The 17,512-nt window shown below is 30.8% G+C and overlaps 1 protein-coding gene across 1 annotated transcript; it reads right to left on the bottom strand.

Annotated features, from left to right (window-relative positions):
* Nucleotides 1-10,473: 10,473 nt before the first annotated feature.
* LOC149491130 (inositol oxygenase-like) lies at nt 10,474-16,852 on the bottom strand. Its single transcript, XM_089699004.1, has 7 exons — nt 16,766-16,852; nt 15,033-15,210; nt 14,514-14,722; nt 13,828-13,964; nt 12,667-12,801; nt 11,269-11,364; nt 10,474-10,718 (listed from the first exon to the last, which is right to left on the bottom strand). Exons 1-7 carry the CDS (start codon nt 16,781-16,783, stop codon nt 10,610-10,612), a joined length of 882 nt encoding a protein of 293 aa, XP_089555130.1. The 5' UTR covers nt 16,784-16,852; the 3' UTR covers nt 10,474-10,609.
* Between the last annotated feature and the right edge of the window lie 660 nt (nt 16,853-17,512).

The raw sequence follows: 17,512 nt of genomic DNA, 5'->3' as shown, positions 1-17,512 counted from the left end.
GATCTATCTCTCTATCTATTGCGAATGGACAAACTAAACTCGATACAAATTATTATGATAGAGACTGTAAGCTCAGCTTAAAGCTGTGCTTAATGAGTTCGATTTTGCGAATATTAAATACTTCCTTATCTTTTACAAAAGCATTTTTCAGCTATTACTTAAAATTGTACTCAGAATGTGTTATTTTCGTACACCATTCAACATTAACTTAGCAAAATTTATCACAATTCAATTGCAGTAAGGTTTATACCAGGAAACTTAGTTGAAATACGTTCCAAATAGCATTTGTCTTTGTCTCGCAAATCTCAATGGAGTTTCAAAACCACGTTGTGGTAACCCTCGTATGACCTTGAAACGAATTTTGCTATAGGCTGCATAAGCTATTATTAGGATATATGCCATTATATAAATGATTGAGAGGTTTATAGAAATAGCGTATTGTGTATTGAAGTGTATTTCTAAGACAAACGCTCGACTATATACGTTTAAGTGGAACAGGGGGCTTTTAGGAGTATTTGAGATTTCAAATAATGCTCTTATTGCGATAAGTTTTATTGGACATTTTGATAAATTAAAAGCTAGATTTTCTATGCAATCAAATTAAACTAAGTATCGCAGAATACGTTTTCAGGATAAATATTGTTTAAACATTTGAAGTGACGTGTTTACGCAGTAAATAAGGCAAGCGAATCCAAAAGTTTCGTTTTGCAATCAAATTTAAAAGTTGCCTACTAAATGATTTATGTGAGGCTGAAACTTTGAAAACTTAGTATAAGAAGATATTTATATTCGTTTTTTGGTATCTCGATTCTTTTCTCTATTTTAAACAGATAAATTTGAACCACATTTTTTCAGTTTTATCTTTTATTTTATGAATTTTGATGTGCTCTACATATTGTTGGATGTCTTAAATATTATACTGAATTGATAGTTATTTTTTCTATTATTTTAATGTGTTCTCTTTATTATTCACAGAAAGGTTAAACGGGAAGGCATATTGGTACCTACATCACCTAGGATAATCGTCACAAACCATCACACTATAGGAAGTGGATGACGCAAACTCTACTGGCCGTGTCTACACAGAAAGCTTTTCATCCTTGCGAATATAATAAATTCGATAGTTTGTATGTAAATTTTTTTACGACGCAATAGTATAACTTGTTGAAAAAAAATTGGATTTTTAAAAATGAAAATGTAGTAAGTATACCTATGTAAGTATTTAGGCCATATTTAAAGATATATGCTGTGCTTATATCAGTTCCTAAGCAAGTTTCTTACAATAATTAATAAATGAGATCAAGGATAAGAGAAGAAATTTACAATTTGGCTCTACCTTCATAGGATATAACAAAATATAAGGTACCTACTTATAGATAACTTGCCCTGTAAAAACAGTAACTGGACTACTACTTAGATTAATATAGAAAATTTCAGCAACCATAATTATTATATCGATAATAAATCGATAATAAATCAGCAAGATGTGAATTTTATCAAGCACAAAGATGCTTTTAAAAGTTCCAATTACTTAGCCTGAATTAATAGCGAAAGTACATTGATTGAAATTCGCAAGAAGCACTAAATAATATTCGCTTTAGCATGACCCAGTAAAAATAGACCTAAAAAAATAAACTTAAAAAAAATAACTTCGTTGAAAAGTTGAAACATTATGACATGTTATTTTAGCCAACATTCAATATCAGCCTAATCGTGACTCGAGACGAAAATGATTTTTTGATGTGTTTTTCTTTCGTGGTCTCATTACAAGTTTTTCTCATTACAGACAACTTTTACGAGAAGCGCGCGGTCGCATCGGAGTTTGTTTAAAGCTAATTTCAGAAACATATATTTACTGAAGCTGTTAAAGACAGCCGCGCGGTGTTTACATTCTATTAACAACTATTTTCACACTTCCTTTAAACATTCGCCAAGAAACAAAGTATACATTCAAAATATAAAAAAGTGTTATGAATTACCTAATTCCAATCTTACCTTTAATTGAACTGGGGTGATATCCGCTCGTAGTACCGATTCAAGATTACACGTTTCATCCCCTTTTGTTAAAACTGTTGTTTTTAAGACTTTCGTTTAACTTTTGGATCGTCTAAAAACTTCATTGTTGAGGTGGAAAATATTCACGATTAAAGAAAAAAATAGAAATAGTTCTTTGGATGTTTTAATGAAATGATGTTAGTTGGTTTACGAGATATATATCGAATGGTAGATTGGTTAGCAGTAAGGTACGTCCTCGTGTACACGCGGCGCGTACTCGACTGATTTTGCCTTATCCCTTTTCGTTAGCTTAGCGAGCAACTTGTGGCGGACGGCGGCGTGACGTGCGCAGTTTTATAGCGGTTTCCGCCAACACCTCTGCTACGAAACCCACTCTATATCCAGGTATAGAATTAAAGTAATTAATATTATATCGTTATAAATCATAAAAAAGCTAATACATTTAATTATTTTCCTTCAACTCTCTACATTTTATAATCTCTACATTTCTATACAATCAGATATATCGCGCTCAGTAAATCTTAACAGAGTAAGGCGCCCGATTAACATTAACGTTTTGATAGATCTCCACATCATACAAACGAATCAATCTTGTAGGGCAAAGCGGAGAAAGTGAAAGGGATTCCTTAAAGGTTAACATCATATAGCAGTATGTATAGCTTTCCTTGTTAGAAGGGCGCTCCCCGTGGCCTCTTCCCCTGTTCACCCAACCGCGCCTGTATACACATTAAAATATATTTATATACACGACTCAGATGTTCTTCACACTGATCAATTGGAACGAGGCCTCAGAGATGCGGCTGAATTTGTGAAAATTAATCCACGAATAAATTATCCTCTCTGAATTTGTTCAAACTCAAAATCGGGGGACTGGAAAATAATAAGTTTGATTACAAATAAGTTGGACACGAATTTGATGAATTCATTAATAAATATGTTGTTAGTACATCCATAATGTATTTAAAAAAATTAGTTACCTATCTAACAAATGTCCACTAACTCTAGAAATTGTACGAAAATTGTTCTCGTATAAGGCTAGGAAGTTTCATAGCAATTTATACTATACAGGTGCTACGAACAGAGGCCGCGAAATGTTTTTAATGATTTAATAGATCATAAAATTGATGATAGTTTTAATATTATAAATTTAAAATATCATGGGAATAATGAAAATAAATAATGACTGTGAGACGAATTATTTCAACCCGTATCTCGTTATAAAACTATAATACTTTTATGTTTTACAATTATTGAACCTTGCATTATTCTTCATGCTTAGTATTATTTTCCGAACCATCATTCAATACATTAAATATTAATAAATAAATAAAAATAGAAATCCTTATTCAACGGAATGATATAAAAAATTGTTGGAATTTTATGCACCTAAGAATCGTACATCTTTTATATCATATCTTCCAAGTGAAATATTCTGAAGAAATTCACAATATGATATAACAAATCCTAAGAATGTGTGAAATACCATGACTAAAGGATGATATAGCTTTAACATGCAGCTCTATAACTTATGACGTCAGCTTGCAAATACTTAAAGTTATGAATTCATAGCTTCCGTTGTTGTTATATTATATTACTTGGATTTACGATGTTAGGTGATGAGCACCTTTCTACGATCCAGTTAATTTTCTTCACTTATAAAAATTTGAGATTCATGAAATGTGGAACATTTATTATTACCTATATATAAACGAGCAGGTATTATAATTATATTTCAAAACTGTTCATGCTTATGCATTTTAAACGGATGCTTATAATAATTATGTTATTTGTTCATGGGAATCCATTTATTATGTCGGCATGAGATTAAATTTTAATATACAGTTGATTTACACTCAATTTAAAATAAATACTGACAATTTGAATATTTGTAGCAGTAAATAAACGTAAGCGAATACATTTAAAAAAAACAGGTCATTTAGTTTTTAATTTGATATAATATATGAATTAACCAAAACCACTTTTAGTCTATGCTTCCAAATTTATAAAACAAAAAATAGATTTTTTAAATATAACGTTCACGTAGCATTTCTACCCATTTCCCAAATCCATTTTCGCAAGAATGATTTACTATTTTTACCGCCTCTATTTAGAATCAAACACTAAAACTCCTAGTTATAGTTACACGCTCAAGATAGTTAAGCCAATCTAATTAAATTGATCAGATGACCCGCATGCTCGTTTATCTATTATCTGTTATTATAATTGATTTCGACCTTGAAACCGGCTATTGATTAAAGCTGAAACTAAACTCTGAAGCGCTTGCAAAGCTGCTATAAGCTGATTGATCTAAAGTGCTCGTAATTTAAATAAAAATATTAATTTTGAACAAGAACACCGATTTTGACATAATTGGCTAGTTAGGTCTGTAAGAAAATTCAGTAAAAAGTAATTATGCCTATGCTAGTAAATATAATATAATTTTTCATAGATAATTGTCTCATCTGTATGATATAGAATATATAGATAACAATTTGAATGCCTTTGTTACGTTTTGTCACGAAAGCAAAACTATAATTACAAATCGATTTCCACGGGGTATTTTTTTAACTAAAACAATAGGCGTATTTTTAATTTACCGTATTCTAGTTAATATACAAAAGTAAGATAACTGAAATAATTCTAGACTTGCCTATATTTTAACTATCGGAAACTACAAAAGTAATTTCACATTAAATTGATGGAACTACGCTTATCTGTTGGATTTTATCATAAGTATAGGACTCGACCAGCCATTCACCTGATTAATATAAAGGAACTTATTGATTTTAAACAAGTGATCATAAAACAATGTTGTATATAACTATACAGTATATCTTTTATTCAAACCGAATCTTCAAAAAAATGTTGCAGAGATTATGCTGCTACGAAAAATGTTGCAGAGATTATGCTGCTACGAAAAATGTTGCAGAGATTATGCTGCTACGAAAAATACAATATCTTAAAATGATCTCTAACAAAGCTCTCGCTATGACCCATAGTAAATCTTCTTTTATAGCTATGGATTAATAATTGTAATTAAATGTAAATTTACATGTTTCTTAAGCGCATTACTACATACAAATTAATAATTTAAAATTATTTATCGCACGTAGTGTGATGAACATTTTCAGGCACTTTTGCAAATTTTTTTTATGTTAAAGGAAACAGTAAAAATGGATAACTGTCTAAATTAAACATTTCTTATGTTTATGCTCAAAAATTTCAAATTACCTACGCTTCCTCAAAAGCGAAGTTTATTATTGAACGTAAATTAAATTATTTAAAATAATGTATGCTAAAGTGGTTCTGTTCGAATTGTATAGGCACGTAACATCCGAAAAATAAGCTTTAAAAATTAACATAATTTTGCGTTGGCCGTTCAAAATTAAATAATTTAATCGTATACTTCAATTTTGTAGTATAATAGGTAAAGGTATTCGAATTGAATTATTTATTACATCTTTTCACTTATATCATATTTTAGTGTTTATAGCATTTTCGTTTATAAGGAAGCTTCCAGATTTCGAAAGTAGGTAAATATAATAACGCTAAAGATGTTATTTTATCATAAAAAAAAACATCATCATCATCATTATGGTCACCCATGTTTGTCCACTGCTGGACATAGGCCTCAGTCATGGCACGCCATTGAGCCCGGTCATTCGCTCGTTGTCGCCAGTTTTGCCCAGCTACCCTGCGGATGTCGTCACTCCACCTTGTAGCAGGGCGTCCTACGCTACGTAAAAAAAACATACAATATGCAAAAATAGCTTGTCAACCCGAATTTGCCCATTTTCTCATTATTCTTGAATAAAATTACTTTTCACGTAGTTTCAATAGATATAGGTATTACTAATATATAAATACACAAACATACAATAATCGCACTTCTTTTACTCAAACATTATAATGGCACAGGCAAACGTGACTTTAGTATCAAAGAGAAAATAATATACATATTCGTATATACAAAATAGAACAAAGAGTACAATAATCAAAACATGTAGCTTTAAAAATATTCACTTTTACCTTAAGAAAGTTATAGCTCTAGCATAAGTTATTCAGGTATTAATTATACAAGGTATATTTATTACGCGGGGGCGTGCGAGGGCGTTCCCCTTACAAGTATAAACATTGTTTTGTATGGGTTTAGTATAAACGCGAAACGCATTTCATACGTAGTGTGAAGAATCGAATACATTTTCAGAATATTAAGTCTTTTACGATATAGGTAATTTTGTTTACAGAAATACGTAAATATTGCGATGATATGGTATAACAAAGGAATGTTTAGCCAAATTTGTTTGTATTTTAATATCCGGTATAATTTTTGGTACATCTAGGAGATAGAGACCAATTTTTCAAAAGATAATGTTTATTTTATATGCAATTCACTTCTCGATTTCATCAATTTTTTATATTTTATTTGCTTTTTTTGCAACGATGTTATAAAAACAATTACTAAATTGCAGCATAGTTTTATTGCATACATTTTGTGCGCTTTTTTGTTTAATCAAAACAAATGTAAAATATTTATATCCCTGATTTTTTTTTTAATTGAATTTTTTTAAATTGAATTCCTTCTTGAAAAAAATCCATGGCTATGAAAATAATACGGACATAAATAATAAAGCTCCATTTTCATTACTAGAATTATTAATAGTTTTTCAATAAGAGTTGACATCATCGTTAGTTTACAACAAATTCAGAACATAATCAAATTAGCTATCCGTTACGCTTCTAACAAGATCTATTGTTGAAACTTCAAAATGAATAGTTCAATGTCTTAGTTTTTAATTAAAGGTACTTGAAATCTTGTTCTACAAGTCTGAACTATCTTCGATCAAAACCCGAGGGATGTAGCTTAAGCGATTGGATTCAATCATAGATTATGAGATAGCTTGACTGGAATTCAGTGGTATCGACTAAAGGAAGGTCTTACTGTAATAAATTGCGAGAGTTGCGGCAGTTTCCACTAATCTAGCATGCTATCGTTAATATGCGAATAATTTGTGACTTGCAGGTTTTTAGTGTGGTTGATATATTTAATATATGATAGTATTCGAGTAGTTCTTAATATGGTATTTGTTAGCCTAAGCTCTATCTCTATAATTTATTAACTCATAGAGGATGTTTAATACCTATATAATAATCTAGAAGTCCCTAATACATAAAAAACAACAGAAAAGAAAAAAGAATACATTTGGAATATCGTCATGATCTTGTAATATCACAATCTTTTTATTTGCTTGAATAAACAATAAAATCAATTTGTCTGTTTTCAGAACATATCTCTTATTATTGAATTATTTATATTTTCTCAGAATTTTTCTATCTCAAGTTCAGAGACAGGAAGATGTAGGCTTACAACACCTTCATGGCTGATCTGAAAGTCCTAAATCCAGTCGTTAAGGAAATGTGTAGGATTTTCTATCCTGTCCGTTTCTTAGAATTATGGAATAAAGAGTAAACATATTGTTATTATATTTTATAGTACCTAATTAATTATATTATTTTTGTCTTACTCAAGTCGGAGACAGGAAGATGTAGGCTTCGAACACCTTCATGGCTACTGACCTGAAATTCCTACCTCCGGTCATTAAGGATAAGTGTAGGATCATTATCCTGTCCACTTCTAACAATTAAAATAATTATCTTAACAATCTGTAATAAACAATATTATGATAATAAATAATATAGTAATAAAATGTGATGAAATAGTTTTGTCTTCGTACTGAACATTAATAAATTCACTAAATTATAATATGAGATGTAGACGTGTCTGAAGTGTAATATGCAACTATCAAAGGCTCTACAAGCTGTCGTTGGGTAATTCTCGCTACGATTTGTCTTGTCTACAGAGCTGTGCTACACTCCGTAGCGGGTATAAGTTGCGCTCGCCTACGGCAGAAATCAGCGACGCGTAGCACTCGCTCATGTGTGATATTCAATGCAATTAGATATTACGAAGGAAGATCTTAAGGTGAATTTCTATGGAAGAGCGTTGCTATGCATGTTATGTCTGTACAGATATCACGTTTGCTCTAATTGATTCTAATATGTTGTATTTGTATTTATAGTGGTGCATGTCAATATTAATTATTCATTTAAACAAGTCTTTATTCGAAAGCACTTTTATATTACGTTTGTACAAATTTAATCTATAGTATTTGGTCTACAATTGAAGCACTAAATAAAATTAAATATTACGATTGATTCAATGTAATTTCAAGTCGCTAGTTATTTACTTTCAAGTATTTATTTTGTTTAACCTTACACGATGCTACCTGAGGGAAATCATACCTTTGAAATTGAATTGTACCCCCTTGCTGGCGTTCGAGTGAGCTTAAAGTTATGATCATGTGAGGGATGACACTAAATTGCAGTGCAATATTATCATAATGGATAACTGTTATTTGTTTTTAGCTTTATTGATTAGGTAAATGTTTATTCACATACAGTTCTAGACTAGTGTCTAGATTGAATCAAGAAAGCAATACTTCTAAGACGAACAAAGTCATGAAAAAATGGTATAATCGTTAATCATATCATATGGATTTTTTTATAAGTTAAAAATTATTTCGCTTATTATATTTCAAAACGGGTGAAAAATTTGACGGATAATGATGTCTTTAAATAAATTACATAGCCATTTACAATAAAATAGTAAGTTTTCTTTTGTTATCACGAGATGGTGTTGAGTTCCGTGTGTGATCGGATGATGAATATTTAGTGTGACAGTTTTATTAATGAAAATTTGAATAAATAATTGTGGCCGTAGATAAAGATCTAATATACCTACTGGTTAGGGAGCCAGGTGCAAATTTGGTTAACTATTTCCTCTCAAGAGATAATTCGTCAGACGCATGAGAGTATAGTATTATAAAGCCTCGTGAACGTCAGCTGGCGCTCGGTTGGGGGAGTGAGCGGTTGTAGCCTCCCACGCACATAGGAAAAAAAATACATTCATTCATTCATTTCCTCTCAGCTAAAAATTTGTCAAATTGTAGCTAACCCAATATCTCAACGAAAAAAAATAGTCAGCTGGTTACAACATGGTGTATTATACGTCAGCTGGTGTCTCGAACATGAAAGTTAAATTTAAAGAAAAATTTATTTTCCGTTATTTCCTCTCAAACAAAAATTTACCTGATGATAGCTTATATGTAACTGTGGATAAATAGGTATATATGTCAGCTGGCTGTATCTTGGTGGAAAAACCGTCAGCTGATACGGGAGGCTACAACCGCTCTTCCCCCCAACCGAGCTCCAGCTGACGTTCACGAGGCTTCATAATACTATACTTTGATGCATTTTACTAATTACCGCTTGAGAGGAACTTGGTCATAAAATCTGCTGCTGGCTCCCGGACCATACTAATAGTATAGGTACCTATGTATGTTTATATATGAGTCAGTAAAATAAGACTTACTTATCAAGTGATTTGCAAAATATACCCAAATATTTCTCATATAAAATATAGACAGCAATAATTCGTATCATGATTTATTTCTTCCTTAGCCTTTTGGAGGTTCGTATTACGCAAAAATACGCTCAATGTAACAATATTGGTTATACAGTGAGTCATTCTAACGGGGATTGTGACGTATTTACACCCGAAAGGCTTACGGCCGGTCAATATTTATATTCAGAAAAGGTATCGTAGGTATATCCAAATAATTCGCTTTCGATATTATGCTGAGTTTTATTATGTGTGGTGTGTTTTCATTTGATAATAGAACTATTAACAAATAACGTTGATATTGTATACTTCAACTAAATAGTTGTTTATGTTAGTTTAAAATAGTTTATTCTTAAAAGTATTTTGATAATATAACATGTGATAATACTATTTACGAATAGCGTTTATATTATAATATTTAACTATATAATTCTATCTAAGCTAAGAATGAATTTGTTGTTTAATTCTAGCTTTTAAAATGTTCTTTATTTTATTAAAAATATCATATATTAGATAATATCTTGCGACATCTGCGCCAAGCTTCTGGCTTGGATTACGCTTATGTCAAGTAAAATTGCAGTTCTTACAAATGTTTGTAGCTGATTTATTAATTTTACTTTATTTTGGAAAGAAGCGTATTCATAGAAGTTTTATTTAATATGTATAGTACCTATGTGCTGATTCTACTCGGCAAATATGTGAAACCCTTCGTTAATAATGTGTTCACATACTTAAATAAATAAATAAATAATAAAAAATACTTATATGTAAACGTTGCTGTGTAAAAGATACTTTTTTCATGTAATATATGAATAAATTTTCAAAATAATTAAGTGAAATAGGAATAAAATATACGCTTTCAAAATTTAAGATAATATTCATAATATATTTAATTTTGTATAATTTAAAAGTTGAATGGTGATAAAGGTTGAACTATTAATTGTAATTATTTGATAAATAAAGGAACTATGAATCAAGTAACAAAATGAAACAAGTTATAACAACAGACGCTTTATTTAACTTAAACCATAACCACAATAACTACACGATAACCTTTAAGGATGCTATACACAACTTAACAATAATATAAAACAATTTATCACTTCGATAACATATGGGCGGGAAATCGGATTACCATTCAAGGACGCCGGGGCAGAACTTCTCGATAAGGCCTTCGTAGTAGGGCCAAAGAGCATCGATGTCGGGAACTTTAGCGCTCTTACTGTACAAGTCGTATTTCCTGAAAAAAAGGAAATAGTTTATGAAATAGTTTATTTATCTATTTGGGTTTGGAGAAGCTTTGGCTTCGTCGTCGCAGTCATCTTTTATTGAATGTAACACTTGGTAAGATTAGTTCAGGCCATTTTTGTGTAGATCGACTTTATATTTTTTATATGTTTCAAATACAAAAAGAATTGAATGTACGTAAAATATCTAGTACTATATAAATAAATAACCTATTATCATTATTTTCCAACTTAAAAATATGTTATCAGTTTTATTTCTATACGGTGTGATTGAGGCATTTTTAAGTAACCTAATATTCTAAATCTTCTATTAACTACGTACATTCCGAGTGTATAAAAAATAAACGCTAAACAAAACTTCCAAAAACGCGCCGTTCGGGCCACAGAAAGAGGATTACTAAACCTCTCCCTTACGTGGGAACATTATAATTATGTTAATACTCAACACCTGTAAGGGCGGGGCGTATAACTTGCTAAGGATCTGACCCGGATCGTGAGGAAGCATAGTTTTACAACAAACATAACGTTATAATATATACTTACGTTAGTCTTAAAACAGTTTCCTTGAGTTTTTCGTCCTCTTTCGTCATGAAGTGTGAGTAGTCATGGCAACCGTACCATGGGTAGAAGGAGTGGTATCTGTAGAATGATCAATTATTAGTATCTAGTAGCTTTTTATGTGATATAGTTACGAGTGAGAGCTGGGTTTTAAGATTAAATAAATAAATAAATATTTCAGGACAGTTTTCACACACGGCACTATCTGATTAGGACTAAGCTTTCGTTTGTGTTATGGAAACCAGATGGCTGATATACATACATACATAATTTTAAATAAATACTTATATGTATAGATAATTAACACCTAGACACAGAGCAAACATCTATGTTCATCACTCAAATATTTGCCCTGGCTGGGAATCGAACCCACCGACCAATCGAACCAACAGATTAAGAAGAAAAATTTTACAGAAACAAATAACGAATACTCTTGAATAATCGTCTGAATCGTGAAACTTGAAATAGAATAAGTCTATACATATGTATATGCAGATTTTAACAAGATAAAGTAATCATTTTTAAGATGGCATAAACTTATGTAAACTGTTAAAAACGCAACATTACCTATATTTTTACTACGGATACAATGGCTATATGACATACGCTTCCGAAACCTGGACACTAACCCAACAACTAGTGCACAAGCTCCAAGTAGCACAAAGGTCGATGGAACGCACTATCCTCGGGATTTCTTTGATAGACAGAGTTCCAAATACGACGATCAGAAAGAAAACTGGAGTTATAGACATAGCACTCAAAGTGTCAAGGCAGAAATGGAGATGGGCGGACCATGTTTGTAGATTAAGCGACAATAGGTGGACCAACAGAATCTTGGAATGGCTATATATTATATATATATAAATATTCAAAGAAATATAGAAACATGAACATTGAACATATTAAGCGAATAAATCTCAATATACACTCTTTGCATGCTTGTATTCGCATATTTTATACGTTTTACTCAATATTATGTAACTTTGCAGCAATTTTGTGCGGTAAATTCATGCTTCATCAAGCAAGTTATATTATTAGCGTATAATGAGTACGAAACATGGCAATAATGATATTACAATTAAGCTTCTTAGCTGTATTATATTAAAAAAACTTAATTATGGAGCGTTTTTTTCTATTATCATACCACTTTTATTTTCTTATTTACTTACTACATTTTAATGTGCAAAATAACAATCGGATTACTTTTTGATTGACAATACTTTCGTTAGATGTGTTTAATGTTTACGTAGTATGAGTAGCTAAATTAACAAAATTGATGGTAAAATCTCAAAATTAATTCCGTTTTAGTGAATTTTTGAACACTTTTTACCATTCATAATAGTTCAGTAGATAGAAGATTTAATATTTAATAATAATAGTCACCTGATCATAGCTAGACCTTCTTCGGGAATCTTAGCATTGTTATGCTTCAGTACATGATACAGGTATTCATCATGGCCCCAGGACATCATCAGTTTTTCAATACCACATTTCGGCTCATACATTCCGTAGAGAGAACTGTAAACAAAATATGCTTAGATAAAATATGAAATACAATTTCTATAGAATATTAATAAATAGAGGATGAAACAATTGAACTTCAATTCCCTAAGGAACAGTGTCTTAAATGTCAGAAGTATTGTATGTAATATGTTATTGGACAAGTATGTATTAAAAGTCTCATGGGAGTATATAATGTGTCTGATGTAATACATATTATTATCACTACATAGTATTAAACAAAGTCGCTTTCTCTGTCCCTATGTATGCTTAAATCTTTAAAACTATGCAACACGCAACGCAGATAGAGTGATTCAAGAGGAAGGTTATAGTGTATAATTTATTAGGTTTCAGATAAAGCGGGCGAAGCCGCGAGTGGAAAGCTAGTTAATAATTATAATAATAAAAATATTCGAAATTGTAAGTACATTTTTTTATCAGCAAACAACTTGAAATTGGACAAGTTATGTACAAACATTTCGATCAAATTCTTTAGAAGTATTGAATTAGATAAAATAAACAAAATTTTCGTCTATTTATCAACATGCCGCAAAGTATTGATCACGTAAAAAAAATATCAAAATAGAATATGTATTCATCGTTGCTAATTTGTTAAAATAGGATTTGTACTATTTCATTTATTTTGTGCGTTCATACAAATATGAGATGTACGAATTCAATTATTTCTCGAATATATAATTTTAAACCCGTGCATTCTCGCAATAAAACATAGTACCTATAGAATATCTATATATCAATACAACTATTAATACTACAATACATATTATATTTAAAACTATACATACTCATATTATAATCATATCAAATTTAGGAATCGGTTCCTTTTTTTAGCATCCTAACACAAATCAAATTGTATCTCTTAATGCGTTATATGTTCTTTATAAATTATTTATAGTATATAATATATATCTACTTCTTTGAACCGCCACATAATACAAATTTACCACTAAGCACATGTTTGATAATAGGTATAGATCTATACAAGTCCCTTACAAGTCCATTGTTATACTGTCAATTACTTACTTGTATTTAGGGTTGTATGTATCAGGATTGTCTTTGAAGCTGTCATCTCCATACACAATGTGTTTGTCGCGCTTGCAGCCGACCGGGAAGGTCTCTCCGACCACACACCATTGAGGCTCGTCGTATAGAGCCATCACCTAGTGACATTGCTTTGTTAAGTGTTTGAAACTAAAACGTGTATGGATTGTAACTAGAACGTGCATGGATTGTAACTAGAACGTGCATTGATTGTAACTAAAACGTTATGTATAACTAGCAGCTCGAACTAGGTTCGCTAGCGGAGTATTTTTTTTTTATTTTAGTATCTATTATTCTAATTGTAAAATATTTCTTTCTTTGGTTGCAAGGTTCTGCCGATCTTGTTAAAAAATGTGTAACTAATACAACTTTCTATTATGTTTAAGGAAGATATACAAATAACAAATGAACTCTTACAAAGGTGGTGGAACTGAGCAGGCTGAACATAAGATGGTAACTACTCACTTTATTGACTACTTTTTGTACCTACAATGTTTATTCGTGTAGGATATTTCGTGTGATAACAGTTGTAAATTACAATAGTTTAAAATTTTAATTTAAGATAAATTTCCCAAGATTTTGTAAAAGTGCTCCTTGTCTATTGAAACATAACCAAAACATACACAATACATATACTGTAATTCAAGCTTAGCAATTGTTTAAGGTACCTTTCCAACATCATGAATAAGTCCAACAAACTGGAACCACTCCTCATTAGGGTGGTCCTCGCGGATCCTCTCAGCGGTCTGGAAAGCGTGGACGATGTTTGGCAGGTCCAGGTCTGGGTCTGACTCGTCCACCAGCTGGTTCATGAGGTATAGAGCTTCCTTCATGGTGGCTTTGAAGTGGTTGAACTTTAACCATTTCTCCATTTTTGCTGCAATGAAATGGTAGGGTTAGTACGTTCATTTATGGTAGTTTTAATGAAGAGAATGATATGTTTTCTCAAACATTATTTTAATTTGATGACGCTTCTTTAATGTGGTGAATTATTTATTAAAACTATCACTTAACTTTTTAACTATGTATATGTTTAAAAATCAAGGCAACTTTAAATTAACATATTTTATGATTTAAATAATTAAATGTTTTAGCTCTATCGAAAAAAGTAGCGCAAAAATATTTACACCACTCTTATAACAAACATACATTTTAAAAGACAACACTAAAATAATAATTAGGCTCACCCTTAACAAAATCAACGGTCATGTTAGTGTGCATAGCATAGTACGTCCTGCGGACCCGTTGTCTAATGGGATCCGTGTCGTCGATCGTGTAGTCGCGGAAGGACTCCACCGGCTTGTCGGTCTTCACATTTTCTGGCTCAATCAGGAGCGACATACGTGCTTCTTGAGCAACAGCATCCTGAATAACATTGTTTTTTTAATCTATATGTTCTTTCGTCATTTATCAGGGTATAATTTTATTGAAGGTCAATCTAATAGTTCAACTCTGTAAAGCCTTATGCAAGAGATAAAATAATGATGTTTGTTTTATACAAGCACTTCTTTTGTAAATTACAAAATTAATCATCTTTCATATTAAAATTTTAATCTCATTATGGTTTTGTAATTTTCTGCTAATGAATACATCACATTATTAAATCCCTTTTATACACTATGCGTGGTTAATTTTAAAGCATTAGCGCCTAACAATGCTAATAACGATGCATTTCCATTATATATTACAAATTACAAACAAAATTAGTAATACACTTACGCGATTATTTTATTTATTTATTTATTAGAAAACAAAAATTTCACATTTATTTAAAGCACAATTTTGCGATGCGAAACCTTGCGAGGCTTGTAGCAACGCTCACAGTCGCATAAACACCGTTTGTTATTCGCAAGGAAGACAAAAGATGTGCCTACATAAACCGGTTCCTTATCTAATCTAAATCTCTATTTAAAGATACTAATTCTAATTATTAATAATCCGTTAGCCTGCATTGTGCTTTATGCAAGGGGATGAAGAGCTTAACATCTTTCGAAATGATTAAGAAAATCCTATTACCTTGAAAGGCCGCTACGCTCTTTATAATATTAAAGAAATTGAAATTTGCAAACTTATTGATTTTTTAATAAATCTGAACTTATTTAAGAAAGTAAAAATAATAATGAGTAACTTATTGTTATATACCTATTTGAAATAGCGCATCGTCTTTAACAAATTATTTATTATATAATATGTAAACACTTCGATAACATTAACATGTGATAACGGTGGCAATGGCAATTAATTGGATTATTGCTACAAAACACAACATTTATAGTATTTATAGATAAACATTTGCAAAAACAAAATCATTTTACAGGCTTGCAATATTCATATGTAGATTTCGTAATTTCGTAATTCGTTAACGGGCCAATGTTTGGGATAAGTTGTGAATAATTTTATATTATTTGATGCACATATGGTTTATTACAAACTGAATAGCAATTAAAAACAAGGCTTATTATGAACGCATACCTAATTAGGGAGTAGGGCCCAACTTTAGTCAAGTTGCATCGAACCTAGATCCTTTATTTTGGCCATACCTATATGGAAACTCAGTTGTTCAACTGACAGTTTTACATTATTAAACTTAATTGAAATTTTATAATATTTTGAGTAGTACCTAAGTAATAAGTTAAGCATGATGTAGAGCTAACTCCAATCGCCATGATTGTTATGGTTTGTGTCTGTTACATACGGTGTACACATTTGTTTTAATTAACACACTAACTTTGAAATATAAATAAAAAATGAGTTTAACTTTCACCAAAAGTACTTTAAAAACAAACTTCCAAACAGAAAACAAACATAAACCATATCAAGTACGCCACAGACATTTAACGTTATTTGCAAACAATTAAACGAACAATCTACATACTTACTACTACTACTACTAAAAAAACATAAAAAACATAGTACTCACTGCTTTAGTTTCTCTCATGTTGACGGTTTGAATTGTTGAGGAGACAAGTGCGAATGATTGTCGGCAGCGACCTGCAAATACTTAAATGTGTCCCACACACCATTATCAGGAGGTCAACGTTACAGGGCTAAAATGTTATCAATGTAGACGTAATACATCATGGGGTATCTTATGGTTCTTTTTGCACTACTTTTTGCTATACATGAAAGTTTTGACACGACTATGAGTGTTATCTTTACGTGTACCTATCTCGTTTATTAATCGATGTTTTCAATCGGTGTTTATTAATAGGTACATAAAATATGATAATAATAAAGCTAAAAAGTAAGTTGAATTACCTACTTAGTTCTATTTCTTTGTCGAAGGTGAGCTATTTTGACCTAATTTGAACTGCGATATTACATATTATATTGCTTAACATGTACCTAATCGATTCAACAGATTTTTCTTTAGAATCAAACGGAAAATAAAAATAAAAAGTTTCAATATATAATTTATTAAAAAAAATCTTAATTACGTAAAATATACACGAGGAAAACTATGGTAAATTTAATACCATAGTGAAATAAACAAAGCAATCAAATTAAATAATTTTATTGGTGTCATCAGGGTTAGATATTGTTCACTAAAAAAGCAATGTCTTTGATAACAATTTTATTACAGTAAATCTATAAACATGACGCTTTACTAGATTTATTATTAAAATGACGACACGTTTATATGAGAAAAATATTATTGTTTTTTAAA

Source organism: Colias philodice, chromosome 1 (assembly GCF_061535455.1).
Source record: "Colias philodice isolate Cphi_HAF_F1 chromosome 1, ilColPhil1 Martin Lab GWU primary, whole genome shotgun sequence".
Classification (NCBI taxonomy): Eukaryota; Metazoa; Arthropoda; class Insecta; order Lepidoptera; family Pieridae; genus Colias; species Colias philodice.
Note: the sequence above shows the minus strand (reverse complement) of the source record. Positions and strands in the feature narration are given on the sequence as shown.

Bases quoted from the DNA above. Each gene is read 5' to 3' on its own strand.
- LOC149491130 (XM_089699004.1), bottom strand. The intron at 12,802-13,827 runs GTAAGTAATTGA...TTTTGTTTACAG, and splicing joins ACATACAACCCTAAATACAA to TTCTCTCTACGGAATGTATG. The intron at 11,365-12,666 runs GTGACTATTATT...ATCATTCTACAG, and splicing joins GAAGGTCTAGCTATGATCAG to ATACCACTCCTTCTACCCAT.